Raw genomic sequence first — 26,655 nt, 5'->3', positions numbered from 1 at the left:
ATAAGTGCATAGGTAGAAAAAATTTACCAAACCTTGTCCTTTATTTGAGCCCTTGCATGTCTCCCCCTCTGGAATAGCCTGTCTCAAACCAGAGTTTGGTACCTCTCTTTCATGTTGGAGCAGAGTTCATATTCTATTTACTTCATTTCATATAGTCCCTTCCAGAGTTGTTTTTGAAATGTTAATTGCTTTTTCATTGTTATCTTTACATTCAGATTATATTCGGTGTCCATATTGTATGAGGAGATTTAATGAAACCGCAGCCACTCAACACATTAATTTCTGCAAGGATCAGTCTTCTCGCCGAGTCTTTTATCCAGCCCAGACAGCAGCCAAATTGGCAACCAGGGCACAGGTGAATATCTCTCCCCAAGTGCTGGCTCTTGTGCCCTTACATGCCTAGGGAAAGCAGGTAGAATTTGCTAGGGAACCTAAATTACCCATCCTGAGAAGTGTGAGGATCGAGATAGCCAATTACTGTCGCTCATCTTCATGGGACTTGGCTTCTTTTTGAGGGGTGCTTCCCAGCTAACAGCACCTTTGGGTGTTGTAGAAAAAAATTTTCTACAGTGTTTGAAGCTTCTTAGGTTGAAGCCTTAGATGTATAAGTAGTGCTTCTATAGTATTACGGTAAAATTCTAACCAATGGTGGTTATCAGCCTTAACCACCTCAAAAAGACTCTTGAACCTGAGGTGAAACTGGCCTAAGTGGGGGAAGCCGTCACAAGGGAGGTCTTGTTCTACAGGTCATGTGTTTGCTCTGTGGAGAGGGGTCTTCACCCTATTCAAAGCCAGAGTCAGCAATTGAAGGTAAATGGATAAAACAGCTGTTATAAATAGGTACAAATAAGTAAAATAACACTGGACCAGGAAGACAATAGATTTATAAAGACAACACTGGGGAGAGCAGACAGCTCCATACACATCAAAGGTGCCGGGGACATAGCTTACAGCATACCATGAGAACCATTAGTTTCATAAACATGGCTTAGATACCAAGAAAAGATTAAATTGTTCTCAATACTTAACAGTATGAAGCATGTTTAGAAAGATTTCCATGATATCCAATATGTAATAGGGATGGGACCCTCTCTAACGATAGCACACCCCACGGACTATGGACCTGAGCTCTAGCTCAGCATATACTAGACAGTTACTGAATATCTGTGCTGAAGCAGCCACTGTGCCAAGTGCTGGTTGACCAAGGATTTGTGATTCGGAGGAGGAGGTGGCCTTGGAAACAGTGCAGTAGGAAGGTGTAGTGGTTGGCATATACAGGAGCGAGATGGAGGCAGAGGCCACTTGTGATTCAGCAGAGGCTTCAAAGAGAAGCAGATACTTTCTGCAAAATACAGATGGGTTTACCAGTCTAGATTTGAAGTTGGGAAGGACACTGTGCACAAAGTGTCCAGCTCGTGGCCTGAGGAGCCCGCAACGTGGAGCGAAGCCTAGAGTGCCTGTGGCTGAGTGACGGGATGGGACAGTCCAGGTGAGCGTCAGAGCCACAAGGGCTTTAAGCCAGGCTGGCTCAGAGAGGAGGAAAAAGGGGATTAAGTGAATAGGTGCCCTAAATCTGAGGCCAACCAGCCTGAGGGCCTGGAAGCAGGAATTGAAAGTTCCCTGGAACCCAGGAAGTCCTCCTGTCCATCTTTCCATCTTGTCTCTTCTTCCTGCTCTGCTGCTGCTTTTTCTTCTCCCTGCAGACTGACCACCTCAGCTTTTCTGTCCAGCCATCCATCACTGGCCTCATGTGTCATTCTATATGCAGTGTAAACTGGTCACATAGTGCAGATTGGAGTGACATGGAATTGGTTTTTTAGAAAGATCACCCTTGCAGTTAGTGTTCAAGATGGTTTGGCGAGAGACCAGTTAGAAGCCACAGCAACAGGAAAAGAAAATGAGGGCTCAGAGTAAGAAGACTAATGGGGTGTGTGTGTGTGTGTGAGTGTGAGTGTGAGTGTGGAGGAGCGGGTAGATTTAAGAAATAATTGTTGGGACGGAGAAGCTGATCGAGTATAAGGTAAAAGAGGATCAGTGTTGGCAGAAAGGTTTTTAGCTCCAGAGCCTGGCAGATAATACGACACATCTAGATAAAGGAACACAGGAGGCAGGAGATAGGTGTGTTGGTGGGGCAGGCAAGGTGGTTATGATAAATGTAGTTGTAGAGATTCAATCTTTACACCTGAAATATCATGGGAAGCAGTGCAATGTAGAAAGAGCCCAGATTTTTCAGTCAGTAGTCAGGGTTTGACTTTCAGTTTTATATTATCTACAGGTAAACTTGGAAAAGTTACTTCAATTCTTTGAGGCTCACTTTAACGTGTGTCTTGCCGAGCTGTTGGGAGGATTATAGGTAATACCAGTACAGTGCCTTGCACACAGGGTGCCCTGGCCTTTTCCTCTTTCCACAATTGCCCTGCCCTCCTTCCCCTCTCATGGTCTTTTCCTATAGTGGGATAGGCCCCACAATTTGGTGGGGAATATGACTGCTTTGGGCTTGACTTCAACTTAGTTTTGGAAAAAGGACAACTCCATACTTCCTAAAGCAGTAAAGGGTGCATTATGTTTCTTCGAACGATTCTTCTAACCAGTCCACAAAGTTAGTGGGCGTCAGTGGGCCCAAGGGGAGCAGAGGGAAGCAGCAGACGGAAGTGCTTTTTATTCCTGAAGAAGGCCAGCTGGCTGTCCTGAGTGCAGCCAGTGACTTGGCCCTGTTCCTCTCCTTGTTTTCCAGAGCTAAGTGGTGATTGGGAACACAGAAGAAAAATTGCTTGCTTTCTGAATTGCTTGCTTTCTGAGTAAACTCGCTGTAGAGTGTATTTGAACAGCAGCGCTGTTTCCCTTATGCCAGCTTCACCACTCTGGGGCCCTGCCTAATAGTGGAGCTTATTGAGAAGGAGAACAAAAAGGGAGGTGTTGTTTCAGTTTTGAAGGGCTGTTAACAGCACAGCTGAAATGTGTTTCTATTTTAAACATAATCAAGTATAAAAATGTGTCATACCCTTAACCAAAAGAGACCAGTGTGGGCCTCTGAAAATAGCTTTCTTTGTTTGGCTGGGGATGAGCTGCCTGCTCTAGCCTCCTAGCTCTCCTTGCCCAAGTGAGGATTCTCACTTGGAGGAACAGGTTATCTTTATACTGGAGTTGCCATGGAGATGTTGAGGGATCAGTAGCGAGGTAAAAAGGAGTATACAAAGGAGCTCCCAAGGAACCTTTTGGTCCTTCTTCTGTATTACTGTGACTGTTCTGCTACTGCTGCTCAGCAGGGAGGGGAGTGGCATGGAGATGTTGGAATTCCATGTTTAAAACACTAGCTGCCTGCCAGTGTCTGTTTTTCTTCTCTGTTCATGTATTTAAAAACAAAATCATCTTCAAGTGTAATGAAAAACTAAAATGTTCCATAACTATCCTTATTGACATTAAGTGATTTCTTATGTCTCCATACAACTAATTTTACAGGATTAACATATCACCACTCCACCAAGGGCTTGATTATGGAATGAAAGCTCGAAAACCCGAGACATGGTTTTGAGCCCCAGCAGGGAGGACAGGAATGAGGCTACTAAGGTACAGGGTGTGCGTGTCCCCCTCCCCTGGGTGTCGCAGGTCCCAGACATGACTCCATCCTGCTGCTGGTGAAGGGGAGACAGCTTTACATCCTGTGTGCTACCTGAGGTTACAGAACTCTTCCCCTCTGCCCCCTCTCTCTCTGTCTTTGTCTGTCTCTGTCTCTCTCTCTCTGTCTCTATGTCTTTCTGTCTCTTTCTCTGTCTCTCTGTCTTTCTGTCTCTCTCTCTCTCTCTCTCTGTAGGGTAGGGTTCAGATGAGTCCAAAAAGAGGAACGACTGTAACCAGTGCCGTGGGAGCTCTGCTGCAGAACAGGGCCCTGGAGGCCAGTGTGGTCCCAACCAGGCCAGGTGAGTTGGAGTGAGCATCTCAACTATCGAATGACAGAGTCAGAGGGGGCCACTGTTGGCTTTGGGATTTGCTGGCAGTCAGCAAAAGCTATGACATCTAAAGTTGCTTTGGGATATAAAGATATGTGGGTTTGTTTGAGGTTAAAACTTATTTGCCAAGAAAGGATATTTCCTAATTTACCAGGATTAGACAACTCTGAAAATGTACAAAGTTAGATCTGATTACAACAGCGGGGTCTAGAACCAATGTTCTCTGGTCTGGTAAAATTAAAAAGAGATTAAAGTTAGGAGATGGCAGTGTGCCAGGTTTTGTGTTGAAAATAAGGGAAGAAAATGAAATCACTGTCTCAGAGAGATATCCATACTCCCATGTTCATTACAGCATTTTTCAAATAGCCAAGATATAGAAACAACTGACGTGTCCATTGATGGATGAATGGATAAAGATGGGGTATATATTATTCAGCAATAAAAAGAAAAGGAAGGGCTTCCCTGGTGGCGCAGTGGTTGGGGGTCCGCCTGCCAATGCAGGGGACGCGGGTTCGTGCCCCGGTCCAGGAGGATCCCACATACCGCGGAGCGGCTGGGCCCGTGGGCCATGGGCGCTGGGCCTGCGCGTCCGGAGCCTGTGCTCCGTGATGGAAGGGGCCGCAGTGGTGGGAGGCCTGCGTACCACAAAAAAAAAAAAAAAAAAAAAGAGAAAAGGAAATCCTTCCATTTTCGACAACATGGATAAACCTGGAGGGCATTATGCTAAGTGAAATAAGTCAGAGAGAAGGAGGACAAATACTATATGCCCTCACTTATGTGTGGAACCTTAAAAAGTTAAACTCGTAAAAACAGAGAATAGAATGGTGGTTGCCATAGGTGGAGTGTAGGGTGGGAGAAATGGGGAGATGTTGGTCAAAGGGTACAAACTTCCAGTAATAAGATGAATAAGTTCTGAGGATCTAAAGTACAGCGTGGTGACTCTAGTTAACAGTACTGTATTATATACTTAAAAACTGCTAAGAGAGTAGATCTTAAATGTTCTCACCACATACACACAAAAGCAACTATGTGAGGTGATGGGTGTGTTAACTAATCTTATTGTGGTAATCATTTTGCAATATATACGTGTATCAGTCATCATATTGTACACCTTAAACTTATACATTATATTCAATTAGATCTCAGTAAGGCTGGAAAAAAAGAAAAAAGGGAAGAATTTCCTTCCTAGAATGAAATAATTTCTTCAAATAACTGAAAAGGTATGACCACCATTATAGTACTTACTATATGCTTGACCCATTTCATTTCATCTTCGCAATAATCCTCCAAATGTTTTAATCTATGGAAAGGGAAACTGAGGCACACAACTGGTAAACAGCAGAGCTGGATTAGATATCTACTGTGCTTTCTCTCTTCATTGAGCTGCATTAGTAATAATGCGCATTCTTTATGATCAGCATGTACTATGAAGGCAATATGAATTAATTCATGATCATATTGGCCCATCTGGTCACAAGTCTTATTTTGAAGGTATTATCAGAACCAGAATAAGAAGTGCCAATTTCACAGTCAAAGTAATAATAGCGCTAGAAATTTTTATCATTAGTTTTTAAATTCCTCATGAGTTGCTTATCATGGGCTTAAAAATTGAATTGATATTTTAAAAATTTCCCCACAGCCATCTAAACTCAAATCATTCGTTTTTTCCTGATCTGCAGAAACTTAACAATGGGGTAGGTTTTAGTTTTCACTTAGAAAAAAAATAATTCAAATTATATATGTGTTCTTTTGGTAAAACTTCCACTAACAAGCTTTTTTCTAAAGTGTAACAATTAGTGTCCTTCAGAAAAGACAATTTCTTTCTACTATAGCTTCTTTTCTTATTTTTTCAACGAATATATTATAATGCTTCCCTTCCAGTGAAAAACATCCTTTTGATTTTGAGGTTGAAGCTTATTTGCCAAGAGGGAATATTTCTTAATTCATCGGGATTAGACAACTCTGACAGTGTGCCAAGTCAAATCTGAGTACAGCCTCGGAGTCCAGGACTTTCATTCCCCACTCTAGTAAACCTGGAAAGAGACTGGGAATCGGGGGAGGCAGGCGTAGTGTTGAAAATAGGGGAAGAGTTTCCTTCTGTGAACTAAAGAATTTCTTTAAAGCAGCAGCAAGGCATCAGTGGAACGGTCCTGAATTAGGGCTTAGCAGTCCCGTGTCCCAGTATGTGGCATTAAGCGGGACGCTACAAAGACACCAATTTGATACACTAGGAAACAGAGGAGTAGGCCAGCAGATCTAAGCAAAACGGTATTACATTTGTTCTTGACTAGTTAGCCGTGGTTATAACTACTGTGATGTTGCCAAGTAAAAGGCAGAGTCCAGCAGGCCCTCACTAGGTTCTGTACCACCACCTGACCTCGCCGTCCACTGTCTCTCAGTCCAGCTGCAGCGGCCTGTGTTGCTCCTGCTCACTTCCGGCTCAGGGCCTTTGCACTGGCTGCCCTCTCTGCTGAAAGCCAAAGCCCTCCCTCACTGATCTGCACTGCTGTCTCTCTCCCTCCCTCCCTCCCTCTCTCCCTCCCTCCAGTTCTCTGCTGAGTGTCCTCTTCCCCGTGTACCTCACCCCCAGCCTCTGTATTTAGAAGTGATCGAGGCCTCCATAATTCTCTTTGTAGTTTTTCAAAATGGCATTTATCATCATCTGATTTCATTACAGGTTTGTTTATCTCCTTCTTGTCCCCCCACCCCTAGATAAAGGGATGTAAGTTTCAAGAAAGCAGGGATCTGTCTGGTCTATTTTGTATTGTGCTGCTGTATCCCTAGCTGTTAGAATTGTTCACGGCAGTTATGAAGTGCTCAGTAAATACTTTTTGAATAAAATATGTTGGAGCAAAGTGGGTATCTTGAGTCTATAATTTCTCACTTAGATTACTGGCATATGATAGAATTGTCCTGTTAATTAGCTTTAAGAGGTAGCTTTTTGTTTTATTTCAGGCTTAAGATGCTTTTTCAATTTAATTTCTATTCTTTCCTGCGGCCTCATCTGTTTACATTTAAAATTAAAATTGTCAGCGTTAGTGTGCCTTTAAATTAGGCACATTTCATTCGGAGCCATTCTGGGGAGGAAGCAGAAGTGTACTGAGGGGAGGTTAATTTTCAAAACTCTTCAAGGCTTGGAGAAAAGCACTGAGTCCCTTTCGCTAATGTAAACAGGCCCTTGTGTGAATCAGATTCACATCTGCTGGCCATTGTTTTTGTTTTGGTCAGTATTAATCTATTTGTAATATGAGGGCCTTTTAAAAATTGTTGTTGGTCTTGCTATTTCTACATTGACAGTCGATAGTTAGGCTACTTGGTGTCCCTTGCCTTCCACATAAATTCTTTACTGTCTTCATCTAGCTGGTAGTTAGCCCTCTAAAACTCTGGCTATCATTCTTCAACTCTCTTGAGTAAAATAAGCATTTAGAATCTCTCATTTAATAACATTTTGTTCTGAATTCACAGTCAGGGGAAATGCGTGTCAGGCACAGTCCTTATCCATCCCAGAGTCTTCTAAGAAGTTTTGTATGTACAGGAAAATCTCTGCCCAAGAGAACATGTGACGTTACATGAAGTTGATACACAGCTGCCATGGATGTTTAAAAGGATTCATTCACTCAGCCCCTAGTTATTGTGTATGGTTGTTTCTTACACCCATGGATTCTTTAAAAAGTCTAGGGGGAGAGGCAGTCAGTAATTATTAATATCTAATATTTAACAGTGGGATATAAAAGTCCTAAGGGAATCAAGAGATCAACTTTGCTGAGGAGGCTTTATGGAGGAGGTGACAGTCAGAGAGAGGAAGCTTCATAGAGGTAGAGGCATTTGGGATGAGCTTTCAGGATGAGCTACTTTTTTTTTTTTTTTTTAACTCAGCCTCAGTTTCTTTGTTTTGTTTTTTTTTTAATTTATTTAGTTGTGCTGGGTCTTAGTTGCGGCAGGCGGGCTCCTTAGTTGTGGCTTGCCAGCTCCTTAGTTGCAGCAGGCAGGCTCCTTAGTTGCGGCTCGCTGGCTCCTTAGGTGAGGCACGTGGGCTTCTCAGTGCGGCATGCATGTGGGATCTAGTTCCCTGACCAGGGATTGAACCCAGGCCCCTTGCATTGGGAGCACAGTCTTTTTTTTTTTTTTTCTTACTATTTTTTTTAACATCTTTATTGGAGTATAATTGCTTTACAATGGTGTGTTAGTTTCTGCTGTATAACAAAGTGAATCAGCTATAGATATACATATATCCCCATATCTCCTCCCTCTTGCGTCTCCCTCCCACCCTCCCTATCCCACCCCTCTAGGTGGTCACAAAGCACTGAACTGATCTCCCTGTGCTATGCGGCTGCTTCCCACTAGCTATCTGTTTTACATTTGGTAGTATATATAAGTCCTTGCCACTCTCTGACTTCGTCCCGGCTTACCCTTCCCCCTCCCCGTGTCCTCAAGTCCATTCTCTACGTCTGCATCTTTATTCCTGTCCTGCCCCTAGGTTCTTCAGAACCATTTTTTTTTTCTTTAGATTCCATATATATGTGTTAGCATACAGTATTTATTTTTCCCTTTCTGACTTACTTCACTCTGTATGACAGACTCTAGGTCCATCCACCTCACTACAAATAACAATTTTGTTTCTTTTTATGGCTGAGTAATATTCCATTGTATATATGTGCCACATCTTCTTTATCCGTTTATGGGAGCATGGAGTCTTATCCATTTCACCACCAGGGAAGTCCCAGGATGAGCTAGATTTTGACCAATGGAGAAAAGTTGCAGAAGCAATTAACAAAGATATGGAAATAAGAATGCAGAGGACATACTCTGGAAACAAATGGCCCATTTGGCCAAAGCACGGAGAAGAACTGGGGTTAAAGTAGAATGGAAGGCTGACACTAGAGCAAGGAGGGCCGTAAATGCTTGGCGAGACGTCCAGACTATATGTGATTAACACCGATGCTGGTGTCACATCCCCAGGCACGCGCATTTATGTAAGTTAGACTATTATGATGACTTAGAAACTTCTTGGTTCTAGACACTTTAAGTTAGTCTGCAAAAATGTCTCTTGAGAAAGAGCATTTTTTTTTAATTGCCATGTAAGAAATTAATGCTTACTGTAGAAGATATTGGAAAATGGTATAAAGAAATGGTATAAATGGTGTAAAGAAAATAAAAGATGTCCATAATTCCACACCCTGTTAACATTGATATCTCTTTTCATTTTTTTCTCTTTATACTCCTTTTTTGTTTTCCTTTTATCAAAGCTAGGATCATAGTCTGTGTACACTTCCTGACTTTTTTTCACTAACAAACTTTGAACATTTCCCTATGGCAAAGAGTTTCTTTAAAAACATGGTATCATATCACAGAAATACAATGTAACTTGTTTATCTGTTTTCCTGACTTGAATAGGTAGGTTGTTTCTACTTTTTTGCTGTACTGAATATCCCTTCTTCATGGACAGTAGCCCGTGCTTAATTGTACACTCTTCTAAGCTCTTCATATATTAATCTTCATTAATCCTCATTTAATCCTCAAAGTAACACAGGGAAGTAGACATATTATTCATATCCCTAGTTTACAGGTGAGGAAAAGCAACTTGCACAAGTAATTTTTAATAGGAAATGGTAGAGCCAAGCAAATCTTTATCTACTTTGGGAAAACTGGGTCAAAAAATATAAAGATTAAGGAGATAATTATATAAACATATTTATATATTATTATATATTACATTATTTAGTACATATTATATACTATTATATATTACTTAGTAGGTATATATTATTTAGTAGATATATGTTAGGAAATTGTTTTAGAAAAATGGTGTGGCTCTTTCTTCATTCTCACGAAGATTCTGATGTTCAGATGGGAACTGAGTTTATAGCCTAGTCAGCAAGTATCTACATGGCTATTTTCTGAAGGGTTTTGATATAAGAGTGACAGATTTACAGGGAAGGTACCTCTGGGCAGCAGCTTCTCCAGCACCTTTATACAGAGAGACTAAGATCACTGTGAAAATGTAGTTCTGGGTTCTAGAGCTGCATTGCTTCATATATTTAGTGAATTGCCTATAAAGTTTTGTTGGTGTAGGTTCTGCTTTGGTTTCTGGAGCCAGTGGATTTGATCAGGTTAAGCATCTTCCCTGCACTAGCCTCCCCTCCTTACCTAACCTAATTGCATAGCAAATGTAATGAGTTTTGAAGGGTCAGTTGCTGATTCCTTGGAAAAAATAAGACTTGGAGATCTTTGGGTAATACGAACACTGAGTTCTTTCTATCCTATGTTCTTTGATATTGATTCACAATTTCCTTGGGTTGTTTGGTTATTCCCCCTTTGTAAAACACTGATTAGATAGAAAGGAGGCCTCTAGGACAGAGAGCACTAATTCTTTTTTTTTTTTTTTTTAATGATTTCCTTGAGAATCCCGTCCCATACCATGTGGTCCTTTAAAACAGACTATGGTATGGTATGCCTATATCCATAAACTCCTACATCTCCATACGTAGCAGTGCTGCTGGACACGAAGGAAAAGAGTCCTGTTTGGGGATTGAGTCCATCACTGTGTAAATAACGCCTGGGAGGGAAGGCATCTCATGCTTCCATAAGGCTTATCAAACCCTTTCTAGCATGAAAGCAGGCAAAGGATTGTGAAGACATGAAATACTCAGGATATATTTTGAAAGCCAGGGCAGTAGTGGGGAGAGGTGTTGAGGGTCAGCTTGTATAATTTATTTATTTTTGCTGTGTTGGGTCTGAGTTTCTGTGCGAGGGCTTTCTCTAGTTGTGGCAAGCGGGGGCCACTCTTCATCGCGGTGCGCGAGCCTCAATATCGCGGCCTCTCTTGTTGCGGAGCACAGGCTCCAGACGCGCAGGCTCAATAGTTGTGGCTCACGGGCCCAGCTGCTCTGCCGCATGGGGGATCCTCCCAGACCAGGGCTCGAACCCGTGTCCCCTGCATTAGCAGGCAGATTCTCAACCACTGCGCCACCAGGGAAGCCCAAGGGTCAGCTTGTATAAATGGTGGCCCACTGAGGTGGTGGTCCAGAGGGCCCATCCATAGGCAAGTGAAGGCCTAGGGGTGGAGGAGAGAGGGCTCCTGAGACAGTTTCTGTTTTCCTTATTATTTGGCCCAGGATGGGGACTGAGAACTTGTCTATAGCTACAAAACTAAACAAAACAAAAGAAGAATAGAGATTTTTGAATCCAGTGTGAGGATTTCGTAATCATTCCTTTTTTTCTGTTGTTGCTAATGTTTGCTTTTACATAATAACAAATCTGTTTATGTCTGCAAAGGATTAGCAGTGGACCCTGCTTCTGGAGCAAAACTCAGACAAGGATTTACTAAACCTAAAAAAAGATTAACTCCTAGAGGCCAGGTAAGAAAAAAAAAAATTAACCTCTAATCCAGGTGTTGCCGATCATCCAATGGGCAAGACAGTTACTGAGCCTTTAAGAGAATGAATCCATAGCAGGCCAGTCAGAGAGGAATTTGGGCAGATCCTGATTTGTGTTACTAAAATGTATGTTCTTGAAATTTACTCTTTTGTTAAACATATAGTTTGAAATGACGTTCAGTTTTTGCTTCTTGGATTTAACAGGAAAGGGGAATGATTTTTCATTTTGACCTGGAAGGTTACTGCCCTATCCCTTTTTCCAAACAAGGACAGTTCCCTGAGATTGACACTGAATAGGACTGCTATGAAGTTGGAGACTTTTTGATATGTGAATTGTTAAAACAATTAAAATTTTAAGAGGCGTATATTACTTAACATTCTCAATGTGGAAACAACGAAGTTCTAAAGTAAATGCCTTTTCTTTCTGCTTTCAGACTGGCTCCCTAAAAGTCCTCAGCCTGGATGGCTGTGTACCCAGGAAAGCCACCTAAGGGGAAGGATGGGGAGGCATCTGTTTACATGCCCATGATTTCTCTTGAGACATCATGTAGAACAAGTAAAAACTAGCTTCAAATTTTCTTATCTACTCCCTTCAAAATTTTCCCCCCAAATCGTTAAACAGCACATCAACCTGTATGATAATGCTTGATTTAAAGATTCATTTGAAGCTTTTTTTTTTTAAGTGGACATTTAATAAGCTTTTAAAGAAAATGTTGCTTTGATATTAGAAACTTTTAGTGAAACGGTCTTCGGTGTACTAACACTATTGCTTTCTAGGAAAATCATTTTTTACCTAACTTTATTCTATTTAATAGCTGTGAAATGTCAGCTTTGTTATTTGCTTCTAATGAACATTAAACTATAATTAGTAACCATTCCTATTTTAAATGTCCATCTGTATACCATGTATAATTGTCTCACACCAGTGTACACAGTTGATTTTGGGGGAACACTACAGTGGAAGGAACAGGTTACAGTAACCTTCCCACCCTGTGGAGAGGATGCTCTAAGTGGCCTCAGGCCATTTATTTATCATGGCCAACTTGGAAGTCAACTGTTCATTTCACCATTGGTTTATGTAGCTCTGTTGGGAGGTGGTGTCCCAACTATTTTTTTCCCTTGGTCATCTTAAGGGTTAGTAAACTCTTTTTGTAGAGTCATTTATACTTAACTCTTGCTTTTTAATCTAAGAATTTTTTATCTTTTATTAAACTCAGGGAATTTTATTTAGGAGTAAGCCATCTTTTTCTAATTAGGAGAATACCGACCTACTCCCACCTGTGGTACAGCAAACATGACATCTGAAAGTCTTACAATCTGTATTTTGGGAACTAAATGCTATGTTTTATGCTCAGGTAAATCAGGTATGTGTTCTGGAATTGACTGAAGACTCGTAAGCCACATAAAAGTATTTATGGAACCTTCTGTAAATGGAATTTGGGAATCTTGAGCTGAGGGGAGCTGCCACTCTACCACTCTCCGCTTGCTCTGAGAGACTGCCTTCCCTTGGAGAGGTAAGTGGATTTGTGAACTGAGACATCCCAGAGCAGTAGATTCCTACTGACGAGGTAACCTGTGTCCCTCTGTCTCATTTTCTTCCCCGCAAGTGAAACCGTAGTTTAAGGACCCACCATGTCAGTTCCACACATGCAACAGCCCGGCCCCAGGTAGCTTATCTACAATGCCTCCCACCCTTTATGGTCATCAGTATCACCTTTAAGGACTGTGAACCAGTTTCTCACATTTGGCTAATATGCTGCTTTAATGGGCGAACGAACTCAAGGTTTCCCTTTCTCTACCCACCCCCACCCTATTTCGAGGTAAAACAAGCAAAAATAAACAGTATTATGGGGGAATACTTTCTGAAGAAATCCCAATATGAAATAATTTCTAATTTGTACTAGAAATTAATAGTAAACACGATTGTAAAACGGGATCATGGTAGCCTAGCCTAGACAAAACTTTAGTAGCTAGTATTCTGACCTTCTTATATATCAGAAATAAATTACATAGCATTCTGGAAGGATTCAGAATGTTATACAGTAATTTTTAGAAATAAGTTCTTAGCACTGTGAATTTAATGAAGCATATAAGCTCGTACCTTAAATCATAATTATTTTACTCAAAAAAAAAGGGGGGGTTAGTTTCTAATAGATGCTGACTAGAGGTCAGAATAGTAGTTTCTGTAGGGGATGTAATGGCCAGGAGGGGGCATGAGGGAGCCGGCCAAGGAACTGGAACTGTTTTCTATCATCTCAGTGTGGATAGTTCCGCGGTGTGGTTGTATATAAAAATTAATCGAGCCACGTGCAGAATTTGTAGAGTTTATTATACGTAAGATATATCTTCATATAGAAAGCCTCTAAACACAAAAGACAAAGGAGCTTTAAAAAAAGGTTAGGTTTTATATTTTAAAAACTCATTAGATACCAAATTCAAGAGATAGATTATAGTTACATTGTAAAACGTTATCTTTTTTGAATAAAACTAATATTGACTTAAATGATGAATTTTAAAATGCATTTACTTATTGGTGATTGATTAAAAATACTTAAGCAGAGTAGTATTTTAAGCCAGACAGAGCAAAGGAAATTCTTGTTTAATATATATATATATATATTTTTTTTTTAATTCCAGTAATATTCTTAAATTCCTGTTAAAAATATAATCAATATTAAAGTCAGTAAAATGCCTTTTTTGACTGACGCCTGGATTATTTTACCGCTTAACCTGGTTACACAGTGATTTTTTTTTTTTCTGTCAGATGTAACTGACAATCAGTTTAGTCTTTAAGATAAATGAAGTGATAACTCACATTGTAGCATCCTGTGGAAAATATTCAAACTACATTTAAAATGCTTTTTTAAAATGGAGACATCTATTATTCCACAAGAAATTGTTTCTGTAAAACTATAGGTTGGCTATGGCAATAGTAACTAAACTACATCCAACCCTGAAGGTAGAAAAATCCCTGAAAAGAAATACACAGCCTAGTCATAATATGCAATATAAAGGTTATTTTCTTATTTTAAAAATTCTCCCATTTTGGAGAAATCCAAACCTTTCCATAGTTCCCTTACTAGGCAGTGCCACATTAAGTTATTTAGTTAACATTATTATGATCATGGCTTACGATTAAGTTCAATTTGACAAACACCTATATATAGCAGCCCTCGTATGGATGTCGGTTATGACAATGGTTGCAGTTCCATTAAAGAATACTTGCCTATTAAATTTGGTACAAAGCATGAATACTCAGGACAGATTGGCACAATACATGCAGTTCGAGAACTCTCTTCTCTCAAGCCAGTCATCACTGAATAAGCCATATTCCAGTCCTGCTTTCTAACTCTTTCCTTGTATCATAACTGATGTTTAAAATGCTTCTTAAAACATCTTCCAGAATAAGAACGGTACGCTTTAAAAACCAGTCATCTGAATGCATGGTGGAAATGAGGCAGGATAGCTGAACCAGTGCCAGCTGGGAAAACATGGGGGATGGGGGGCAGGGGGAGCTGGCCCAGGCTCATAGTGCTCATGGCGAGTGAGGGGTCTTGTTGCTGCTGCCCCAGACAGCTTAACCTGTGGGGCAGAGATTCCCCAGGCCCCAGGGTGAGACTGCTATTCCCAAAGGCATTTTGGGTAGCAGGAGGGGGCAGCTGCCAGAAGCCCAACAGAGGGGAAAGGTCCAAAGAGGCAGGTATTGTTAGGTTCACAGCGTCTGCAGGTAGCTCCTTGGGCAGGTTTACTTTACCAGCACCTCCCTTGGCCAGATCAAAACCTGGGTTGAGCTTGTGAGGTGACTGAGGCTCTTGCAGAGGCAAGTCCTCAAGCAAATTGGTATTGCAAAATCCTTTAGTATCCGCTTTGAGGGGCAGGCTTGCAAGTGGGGAGTATGAGGTAGAACTGGTGTTGTACTTATGATTCTGGAGGGGTGGGGGAGGAGAGCTGGGGGATGCTACGGGGTGGAGCGGGGCCAGGAGCTCTGGCAGCGCTGGCACAGGCTGGGAGGTTTGCTCCGAGGGGCCGTGGGTGTGGCTGTGTACCTCAGCTGGCAGGCCGCTTGCAAGCCCGTTCTGTGCAGGAGCCCCTAAAGGGAAAGGAGGCAGTGGGGCGGCCTTCAGCTGGAACTGCGGAGAGAGGGAGTGGAAGGTGTTCAGAAGGTCTCCGGACTGCAGACTCTCTTTCATCAGCTCCTGTGAGTGTGTCTTCTTGGTGTGTCGCGTGAGGTGGTCTTTGCGCCCAAACCTCTGGGCACAGAACTGACACAGGAAGTCCTTGCAGCCTGTGTGGACCACCAGGTGGCGCCGCACGTCTTTCCGGGTGTAGAAGCATCTTTCGCAGTGGTCGCACTGGTGCTTCTTCTCCTTGGCTCCACTCGGGGGCTTCTCTTCCGCGTGGGCCTTGAGGTGGTCCAGCAGCACCTCCGTGCTCCCTAGCTCCAGGGCACAGACCCCGCAGGTGAGGTCGCCACTGCTGGCCGCGTGCAGGGCCAGGTGCCTCTTGTAGCCCAGCATGGTGTTGTACTTCTTCCCGCACTCCTCGCACCCAAAGGCCATTTTGTTGGGGTCGTGCGTCTGGAGGTGGTTTTTCAGGTGGTCTTTGCGGTTGAAAGTCTTCTCACAATGAGCGCACTGGTGGGATTTCTGGGGCGAGTGGGTAGCCATGTGCCTAGGAGCAGAAGGAAGAAGTTCACAATAGACCCAGTGGTTTAAGAGCTGGAGAAACGTAGAGAAACAAACAGTATTAAAATGTTGATAGTAGTTTTCTCTAGGTGGTGGCATATGTGTTTTAGTTTTAAAATACTTTTCTGTATTTTCCAGATTCTACACATAAACGTTATAATAAAAAAACAGGTACTACGTGATGCCGTTTTCACACGTGTAAAGAATATGCTTTGAGAACACATTTTCCTAATGTACACAAAGAGATTTCTAAACAAATACAAGTATACAAGCATTTTAAGATATATGATCATGAAGAAATATTTTTCAGGAAGGGGTTTAAATGACTATTCTATACTCTTAAAATTTCTGAATTTCCAGAAGTGATCCAATTTGCCTTCTACACATAACCCCATACCCCTGCCCCCCAGTGTTGTTATTTTTATGGTTTCCAATACAATTTCTGCTTGGTCTTTATTGAGACAAAAAGTTCAGGCCTTAGACATAAAACTAAAAAGTCTATCAATCATCTTTAACCTCAGAGAAAGTGTCTAACTGGACCCAGAATGCCACCCCCACCACCTGTTCTCGGAGCGTCCGCCTCCTGCCTCCCATGAGACCTTTACGCTGAAGTCTTAGTTTCTGCCGTTTAATACTTTCCTATTGGCTATCACGTCACATGCGTGCAGCCCGTCTCCATTTCTTCAGGATCCCTCTTAGACACCTTCAGCTCACTTCCTAAAGGTCACTGGTAATTCCTTCGGCAAAGTTCAAAAGGACTTTTTCTAGAAGGACTAAGACAGTAGAGGGAAACATACACTGACTGCGGCAGGTTCTGTGAGACAGGTACAAACAGTGTTGAGGAACGGGGACAATGCAACAGGTATTTGGGGGACCTGAAGTGAGGCTGGTCTCTCCAAGTTTCACATGCATATTTAAATACATTCCTAGGTTGTCGAAAGGATTTTTCGAGGTTGCTGGAGGGCAAATAACAAACTTGATATTTAAACAGTTTTCTTTCTATTTGGTCCAGCACTAATGTTTAGGAACCCTAAAGCTCTGTTCTGGATCTTGTCCCTCTCCCCTTTTTCCTTTGTGAAGGATTTTTATCTGATTAAATTTCATTTATCACCCCTGTGTTAGATCAGTACCCAGTTAACAACTCTGGACCTGGTATTTCCTACCCACACTTTGCTGTCCTACTGCTGTCCTACCTATGAGAAAGGCTCGGGGGGACACAACCACTTACCTGAGCAATGACACTTTTCACATTCTACCAGCTACCACCCCTCTTTTTTGACTCTTTCCTCTGCCTGGCATCCAATTCTTCCTTTAATTTCCCCCTTCACCTGCTCATGCAACAGTTCCAATCTAGAACATGATCATCTTATGGCTGAAATTACTTCCACATTTTGTTTCCCTCACTAACTTCTCCTCTTACCTCACAACCCAAGAAACCACCAGTTTCAGTCTGTCCTACAGTCACCAAGTACCACCGTCTTTGGGCGTCACCTGGACCACATCAGTGATCTTAGAATTCCTCCGGGGTTAACTGCTTACACTGGGACTTCGTCTGCCTTGCCAAATCACCGTTCCTGCCCTTTGCTATCTCCATCTAACTGCTTTCATCCTTCGCTGTATTAAGTAAGTCCCATGTTCTCTTTTCTAGTTAAGCAAGTCAGTTAGTTTCTTCTTCAACCTCTGCTTATAAAATGGATCTTATGTTACAACTGAGGGACACAGGAAGGAATGCTGCCCTTTTTTAAAAAAAAAAAAAAGCAAAACCTAAAGCATCCTGCCCTCTCGCCACTCTTCTATCCCTTTATTGGATCGCTGCTTCAGGCCAGAGAGGCAAGAAATGTCGGGGACTGCGGCAGGGAAGGCCGTCCTTGCATGAAGTACACTGCTTCCCTCTTCTGCTTCTCTTCACACCCTTAGCTGAACAAGTCGTTTCCCTTCCTCAGCACCACCACCACCTACCTCCTAAATATTGCTTAAGACATCTTCTTCAGTGCGGTTTACCACAGTAATCCCACCTAATTCCTGTCATTCCAGTAATCTGTTAGCGCCACTGTCTTTTCCAAATATTTATCTCCTATATGTGTTTTGGTCTTTATCCATGGTTATAATATCCTCACTGTGGCTTAACTGCAGCTAACACTGCTTTTGGTGTTCGGGTAAGGATAATTACTGTGTACACATAAGAAGCGGGTTGCAAAACAGGAAGCCTTTGCAACAAAATTGGTGCATACAGTAGGCACTCAACACACTTATGGCAACTAGAGATCAGCCGACGTATAGAACACATTTGAATTTTAGGCGTGTATAGGCTTATTTTAACAAATCAGCTTATTATATTACATCATCTGTAACAGTGTTATTCTTAAGAGCCATAATTTATATCTCTCTTAATTCTTTCAAGTGCCTTCCTCCAGGGGCATTCCCAGATCTAATTATAATGTGGTTCGTGTTCATACCACTCAGATGGAAACTCTCTCCTGCTAAATTCTGACTCTTACCTATGCATTTATATGTTAGTCTGAAAGTGAAAGTTCATTTCATGAAAATTAGAGGCAAACGATGCATTTCCCTTAACCAGGTATCAAGAGGCACAGATTAGTGGCAGTTCTGTGTGTATAGCTCTGAAGGTACCATATATTCAATACATAACACACACAGCATTTATTGTCAATCAGCCTACTGTGTGACTTACTGATTTTGAGTATATATTATACGCAAATATAATATAAAAATCCTTTACAGGCAGAAAACTACATCTCATATTCATTTCCCTCAGGGAAGTGAGTACCTAATAGGCACTCAAGAAATACTGATAATTCAGACTAAATGTACTATATCTAAAAAAGGACCTATCTCCTAAAAGAGTAGTTTTTACCCTCTGTCATATCATGGATACCTTTGAAAATCTGATTAAATGCACATACTTAACATCTGTATACCCAACAGAATTCCACTTGTTAGGGTGGCTTTTAGAGCCAAGTTGAGAAACTGCTCCAAAAGCCAACGCTCGGAGAGGAACCCGCCCCCCTCCATGCTCACTCTCAGAACCTAGACAAGCTCTCCGTATTTCATACCTGGACTGTTAACAACAGACTGCAAATCAGTCTACAGGCCTCTTCCCTCTTCTCCAGATTACTACCATAGCCATCTTTCTAACACCCTGACCAAATCATGTTTTTCAGTTCTTAGACTTACCAGAAGAAAACAAACCCTTTAGGACAGCAGACAAGGCCTGTTTGGAGCTGCTTCCTTCTCCCCTACACTTTGGGCCTCACCTCCATTCTCATCCGCCGCTACCCTCTGTGCACGTGTGCTTCAAGGACAAGGCTTAGGGCTTTCCCAGAACCTCCTTCCTCACTGTCTGCCTCCCATTCATTCTTTAGATCACAGCTAAAGACTGTACCTTTCTGAGGAGCCTCCCCAGGTCTCATCAAGCAGTGGAGAACAACTTCCGCCACCTGCATAGCTCTGTCAAAGCCCTTAGATCACATTTTAATGGTGTTTGCATGACTATCTCCCCAGCCATGTGTCTTCTCATCTTTCTGTCCTTAGGCCTGGCTTATTGCAGGAACACAAGAAATATCTGTTGAAAAAGTGAACTGGACACTGCAAAGCACAACTGTCATACAAAAACTATAGTAATCGCTGGAGGTACAGCCATAAAGGCTAAAATGCATCCACATTCTGCATCCCTTTTCCCCTGCAGTGTTTGGTCTGAGGGCTAGCAAAGCCTTTTAAAGGTATGTGTAAAAGTACATACCTTTTCTAAAGCCTCTCACCTCATTAATTTATATCTGGAAATGAAGGCTTTGCCACAGTCTGGCTGCAAGCACTTGTAAGGTCGCTCCCTGGAGTGGGAATAATTGTGGATAGTGAACTTCTCCAGGGTGAGGAACGTCTTGCCACATAATTGGCAGGGGTAGGTGGCCATGGGCTTTGTCTCTCACACCTTCCTTTTCAGATGCGCTGACCAAATGCTGTGCCATTTAAGTACAAATAGAAGGACGGTGCTGAGCACATCAGCAGAGCCACAGCAGCTGACCGCCAGGCCAGGGGGGAGGCAGCGTTGTGGTCCCGGACCTGGTTCTACCCAGACATGGGCCTCTCAGTTACCACTATCTCTGCTTCCTGCTTCCCACATCCCAGTTTCCACGCAGTCTCAGGTTGAGAGGAGCAAGTCTGAGGCATGGATGAGGTTCCAGAGCGGAAAGGCAATCGGCATCACTAGAGCTGGGGCACGTCCTGGACCACCAAACTGTCTGTGGAGAGAAGGGGAACAGTTTCCTTGCATTTCATCTGAAAACAATGCTGCTCCTCCCCCACCAGTTCAGCATCAACTCCCCAGAATCAACGTGTTCCTTTAAATGGCTTGAACGCAGCACAACTCTGCATCCTCCTGTGTGCTTTAAGAGGTCCTTCTACATATAAGTCCACCTGTCTGTGCTTCTCCTGGGTGGCAGGAGTCAAGCGCACAGTGTTTTGACGGTAGATGAAGCGCACTTTCCCTTGTGATAGAGACGGCTATTTCCATAGAGTCGGTATTATCGACTTCAAACCATGATTTCGGGTCATTGCGAAGTTCAGTCTGCCAATTCAAAGAAAAAACAAAAAAACCTCCCCAGTGTGTTCAAGTGTTTTACTGGTACAGAAAAAAAAAAAAAATCATCCCTGCTTATTCAAACCATGGGCCAGTCCTCTTCACTCACTGTTGGCAGAACATAAGTTGTTTATCACACCTGTTTAAACCTCCAGGGATGAGCCGAAATAATCTGTATACATATAAGTTAATTTGTTTGTGAGGTTCCTGTGCAGGACTCAAGTCTACGATGTAAACAAAGTGGGAATAAAGCTAGTTTAGTTCACTGATGCGGTACCTTCAGAGGGGAGACGAGAGATTCCCACAGAGACAAAGGGACAGCTCGGGCAGAGCTCAGAGCACATTAGATGTGCAGGCACCATCCTCCAGGAAACTGTTCTACTCTTCTTTTCCCCTTTCGTTTATGGGGACATTTCCTCATTCCCCAGCCCCAGCCTGGGGGACCAGCTACCTGTTGGAAGGCCACTCCTAGGAGGTGGGCTTGCCGCCTCAACCTGCCTCAAATCCCAGTTATTAGCACCCTTCCAACCCAGGCAGATCACCCAAATCCAGGCTCTTCTTCTACCAACAGACCATCATTTGGAAGCCTTAAGAGTCCAAAGCAGCATCATGAACAACACAGTAAAGGCCTGGCTACCTAGAATCCTGTGCTATTCTAGACAGAGTTAATCCTCAGGCAATGGACATTAACCTTTCAAGTGCCAATATTTAAAAAAAAAAAAAAAAAAAAGATAGCATACTGTATGCTTACATTAAACACACTGGAGTAGCTTTTGTACCCAGGCCAGCTTTTTCTGAACTTTGTCAAGTGAGCAGGGCACTCATGGCAACCAATCCCAGCAGGTCTTCAAGGCGTCTATTCCCTGCAGTCATTCATTTATTGCCAACTCCTTTAGAGCTGCTCTTTACTGTTAAAAGTTAATTTTTACTTACCTTTGTAGTTAGTTTCAGATCAGAAAGTTGGAGTCTAGCTAGATGGAATTTTACTATTATAATAGTTCAAGCATCTTTAAACATATCAGCACCTAGCACATGCAACATAGACAAACACATTCCTTTTTTAAGAGGCAAAAAGTGCAGGAAACTTCTTGTGTTCCTCATCAGCTAGCTCGGGTGTTTTTAGTGTCTGGTCAGAGTTCACAAGGAGCCAGCACCAGGCAGACACCCCTCACCATCCTGCCCCACCTGCTTGGAACCTTCAGAGCTGACGTGTGCACTTTGACCTGAAGCTTCAAGCACTGATCCAAAGCCGGGGACACCGGCGTTCTCAGCTAGCATCTTGGCACCAAACCTCCCTTCTGATGGCGACACACACAAATGTGTGTGTTATTCCTCTGTGACCAAATGTGACTTGAACTGAGCCCCTGTCCCAGCTCTGTCCAAACCCCTCTCCCCCAGCTCCTTGCTCCTGCAGCATCTGCCAGCTCACCTCGCTGCCCGGCCTCGAGGCATCTCTACCACCCTGGCCACAAAGTAATTCCTTCCAGGAATTCTACCCTGTGTGGCCGAGTTTTTGCTGCCAGGACTCATGGTGTGTCCTACTTCTCATCCAGCCTAAGTCTGGCTATAATACTGGCCCAGCTATAAAGGCATAGAATTTATCATCATCATTAAATATACTCATTCACTGGAAATTGCTGTGTTTTTTCCAGGTCTATTTTAAGAGATTAAAATGTACACACAATATGAAGTTTGAAATTCATTTTTTTCTTGTTCTCTTTATAGCTGAACTCAGAATAGCGCTAGTCACTCAGAAGGAGCTGGTCTGGCTTCTCACCTACACCGATCCCCTGCATGTATGCTTTAAACGCATTCTCCCCAGCTGCTGCTTTATGAGAGATGACCAGTGTCCAACAGAACTTTCTCTGACGGAAATGGATGGCTATCAAAATGTGATACCGAGAAACAAAATTTTCTTATTTAAGTAGCCACAGGAGGCTAGTGGCTGCTGTACTGGAAGACACAGGCATTCTCAGTTTCACTGTCAAAAGAGACGAAGGCAAGGCTACCCTTTCCTTCAGGCACAGCTATGCCGCTCATTTGCCCTCAGGCGTTTCCCTGAAGCACAAAAGGTATTTATGTAGATCCAGTCATTTGTTTTATGAATACAGTAGAAAGATTCCCTACTTCAAATTCCAGCTCACCCCTTTGTTAGCTGTCCTGAGTTTCAGTTTGTGTTATCTATCTGATGCATGTAAATGAGCTGGTAGGGACAACCAACTGAAACAAGATGGATCTGAAAGTACCCTGTAATCTAAAAACACCACACAAATACACGGTAGCATTTATAAACACTGGGATTAAAAGCAGAAACCATCCGCTGCAAACTGGCACATGGTTCTAACCACTGAGCTATGGATATAACAGAAAAGAGACACACGTTCTCTCCTATGTATGCTTCATAGTGGGAGGACCCAGTAGCCTGGATAATACACATGCTCAACACACACAGGACATACGAGGTTGCAAGTAAAAACTGGCCCGAGCTCATTGTTTCTCAACAGATACCAACTTTGATTGCTCACCAACGCACCAAGCATACAAAGGAAAAATAAGATTTATTCAAGAAAAAAGTACCTGCCTTTAGCACTGAATGAAGTTTTCCCAGATGCACTTTCCAGCCACTTCCCTAGATTCAGAAGTCCAACAAGCTGTAGACCTGATTACCTTTCCCTCTCGGGCCTTCAAAGACGGTGGGTATATAATCAAGGCGTTTTAGACATGGCCATACTGTATTTAAATGTGAGACATTTCCTCCAACTCTTTCCCCATTAAACTTGCAAAGAACAACAACAAAACATTAAGTCACTTAAGCATTTTTGTACTTATTAAACTTATTGCATTAATGCCTTTGCCAAGACTGTTATCTTTCTGAGTTTTGGTCTCTGTGTTAAATACACCTAGTCCAACCCTAAGTGCAAAATTGGTCCTCAGATGTTGAACTGAATGAATTTATAATAGTAAACATTCCTCAGTTTCTTCAGGAAGGCTTTCTTTAATGATGAACTCAAATTCACAACTAGTTATAACATTTCATTCACCATAACTCTGTATTTCATTAATATGGATCTTCAAATATAAATATTTGCACTGTTTTCATGATACAATCACAAACTATTATAAACACAGTCTTCCCAACAGATTATAAATTCATCGTGGCTGAGGATCAAAGCCCAGCTATTTTTAAAAAATAAACTGTGTGGATACTACAGCATCTCCCATCACCATGTACTTGACCAGTACTGGCTGGCTGCTGCTGCTTCCAATCTTTGGTTGAAACCTGATGAGCTCTCTGGCCACCACGCCCTTCAAACAGACTTGTGATTAACTTTCTATTATTTGGCAAACCTCCAACAGTCCTAACGGAGAACTAACAAAGGGATGGTCCTGATGATAGTCCGCTCTGTAACTTGACATGCAGATTGCATTTGAGTCTTAAATACGGTAATAGTTCAACACCTGTCACCCTGGAAAGATAGTAAGTCTTCCCCCAAAACATCTCAGGACATAATTTTCAATCCCCTTGATTCTAAAAATACTGAGTGAGTGATACAGATCTGCCAGTATGCCAAAGAAGGCTTGTGCCATCTGCTTCATTCTGTTCATGCTGATTATTTTGGGGATGAGAGAGCATCAGATTGGAATAAGAACATATATATATGGCAACAGCCAGGAAGGACTGTGTTCCCTGAGGGCTGATGGTATATGACGGCGGAGGGAGAGGTCAGGGCACAAGTGTAGTTCCAGGACGTCCCCAGTGCTGCGTAACACAATCAGCTAATGGGAGACAAATGTTTTACAACATTCTCAAAATAAACTATGACTTCTGGCTTCTATTTCCATTGTCCCCAGTGACACGATGCAAGGCCCATTTCTGAGAGGAAACTGAATTTCCATTTTTAGTCTCGCAACATGGGAACTCTTAAGTTCTTTTCTTGACTCCATTCATCACGCCTTGTGGACAAGAAGGTTCTACTCCGGACTTTTCTCTCTCCTAGTCCTGAAATCTGGGATTGCTTTCATAGACATGTATTAAGGCCAGTTTTAAAAGGGCCTCTAATAAGCTGTTTCTTCTTACACTCACAAAATATGAAAGAGCCAATCATGGAGCAGGGCAGGTGGAAATGCATTGTTTATTTGGCTCCAGGAGGCTCCTAAAGAGGGCGCTCCCCTCAATATTTGAAGGACTCTGATAGCAAGTCTCTATCATCTATGAAAAAACCATCCAGAAACATCAGCTGGAGGAAGAAGCTACTCAGAACCTCCAGGTGGTTGCTACTTCTTGTTTTTCATTATGCGCATGCATTGTAAAACTTGTTAGGTGTTGTATCTGAGCAAGCATGGTGTTAGAAGAGTTGGGGCTCATTATATGTCTCATCAGCGAAAGAGGAGCTCTTGGGGCTGGATTAGTAACCTGGTTGAGGATTACAGATGTGACGCTTGACGAGTACCCTACCAGATGGCTGTGGCTGGGTTTTCAACCTTAACTGAGAACAGGGGTTCGTAAGTGGGGCCCATGGCAGAGGTTCCAGGGCCCATGGCTGAGAATTCTCAAAAATTCTGTGCAAAATTAGGAGGCATGTGTATTAGAGTTCTTAAGAGGAGAGGGACCATAGCTTTCTTCAGATTTTCTAAGGAGCTCTAGATTTAAACAGGTTAAAGGACACTGACTTAGATGAAAAAAGGGAAAATCCCTCTTGGTGCTATCAATTCAGTTTCACTTTTCACAAAGTCACTGATACTTCCTAAGCGATGGACCATATATTTGGTGCCTCAGTCACTGCATTTTATCAGGTTAAAGTAAAAAAAAAAGGGGGGGGGGAGCGGGGGTCTATAATAATTTTCTTTGGAAATTCAAGCAATAAACAACTTCTACAAATTTCGTTTCAAACGTGGGTAATGATGATAATTAATAGATTCTATCATCTAAAACAGGGCTACCTTTTGACTAGAGGGAAGGTTGCCCTCAAAATCATAGGGATTCATTTGTCAGCATCTTTAAAAATCTTTTATTAAAGTGTGTGTGTGTGTGTGTGTGTGTGTATCCTGAATAAAGTACTAAGATACTATCATTAAAATCCGTAACACCTGAGCTGACATACCACTTGGAAGAAGGCTCTTGCCTAGGATGAACTCTCAGGCTGGATCCCCAAAGCCTGTCACCCCACTCTGTCTGCAGACCTCTCTCCCACAGTGGCCCAAAGGCAACCACAGCTGCAGATCCATCTACTTGGTATTTCCTTAACGTGCCACCTTCTCTCACGCTTCTGTGTTTTCCACACTATGCTATGCTCCTTCCTGGACTATCTCGCCACCCCTTGTCTACCTGGCCAACTCCTACTTTCCTTGTCACTCCCAGGCAGAGGAATGAGCTCCTTTTCCACCTGGTGAGATGGTGAAACGGGGAGCCCACCAAGAAAGCGACTGGAACGGTCCAGGTGAGCCTGCAGGGGCTTGGGCTAAGGTGGTCGTGGTGGAGATAAAACAGAGCACTGAAAACCACGGCTCAGTTAGCAAGGGAAGATTGGTTTGGTGAGAAACTGCTTCCACAAAGGGTTCTTCTGTGTGCCCTCCAAAACTATTTATTCAACACCGGGTAGACATCTCCACTTTAATATGTTTGAAACAATTTGCTTTCAGTGGTGGGAAGCATCGGCTGCCCGCCCCCGGTTCTGCTCTGGGGGGCGCCATGCACAGCAAGCCCCTGCCTCCCCAGCCTGCCAAGCAGTCAGGTTTGCAGCCTACTGACTCTTTTAAACTGTCACCTTGAGAGGTTTTATTGTGTTAACCCAGTGACTAAGCTCTTATTTTCTTAGAAACAAGGCTGAAGATAAGAAAGCTGAAGTGAACTGTTTACCTAATACCTAGAGAGAAAATCACACCACAGCTTTAGAACATCAAATCTATGCATTAGACTTAGAAAAAACGAAAAAGGACGGGGTGCTAACCTTCTCTTCACAAACAGTATGAGTTATATCTAGTTAAAGATGGTACACTGAATAAAAGTATGTAGCCCCAGTCTCTCCTGAAACTCTACTAAAACAATATTA

At 42.6% G+C, this 26,655-nt stretch overlaps 2 protein-coding genes across 10 annotated transcripts in view; one reads left to right on the top strand and one right to left on the bottom strand.

Moving 5' to 3' along the window:
* The window catches only part of ZC2HC1B (zinc finger C2HC-type containing 1B), a 30,355-nt gene extending 16,493 nt beyond the window's left edge, over positions 1-13,862 (top strand). For 2 of the 3 annotated variants that reach the window (XM_067701886.1, XM_067701884.1), the window contains 4 exons: positions 216-355; positions 3,812-3,917; positions 11,223-11,305; positions 11,758-13,862. In XM_067701886.1, the coding sequence (XP_067557987.1) occupies positions 216-355; positions 3,812-3,917; positions 11,223-11,305; positions 11,758-11,814 (386 nt within the window). In that variant the 3' untranslated portion in view covers positions 11,815-13,862. The remainder of the gene's footprint in view (positions 1-215; positions 356-3,811; positions 3,918-11,222; positions 11,306-11,757) is intronic. The other variant, XR_010933643.1, reaches the window with a different exon arrangement.
* PLAGL1 (PLAG1 like zinc finger 1) overlaps positions 13,634-26,655 on the bottom strand; it is a 65,921-nt gene continuing 52,899 nt past the window's right edge. For 4 of the 7 annotated variants that reach the window (XM_067701879.1, XM_067701877.1, XM_067701878.1 and 1 more), the window contains 2 exons: positions 19,788-20,267; positions 13,634-15,994 (listed from right to left, as the gene is read on the bottom strand). In XM_067701879.1, the coding sequence (XP_067557980.1) occupies positions 14,755-15,994; positions 19,788-19,939 (1,392 nt within the window). In that variant the 5' untranslated portion in view covers positions 19,940-20,267 and the 3' untranslated portion in view covers positions 13,634-14,754. The remainder of the gene's footprint in view (positions 15,995-19,787; positions 20,268-26,655) is intronic. The other 3 variants (XM_067701883.1, XM_067701882.1, XM_067701881.1) reach the window with 2 other exon arrangements.

This window comes from Pseudorca crassidens, chromosome 13 (genome assembly GCF_039906515.1).
Source record: "Pseudorca crassidens isolate mPseCra1 chromosome 13, mPseCra1.hap1, whole genome shotgun sequence".
Lineage (NCBI taxonomy): Eukaryota > Metazoa > Chordata > Mammalia > Artiodactyla > Delphinidae > Pseudorca > Pseudorca crassidens.
The sequence above is the reverse complement of the archived record's forward strand: the minus strand, read 5'-3'. Positions and strand labels throughout refer to the sequence as shown.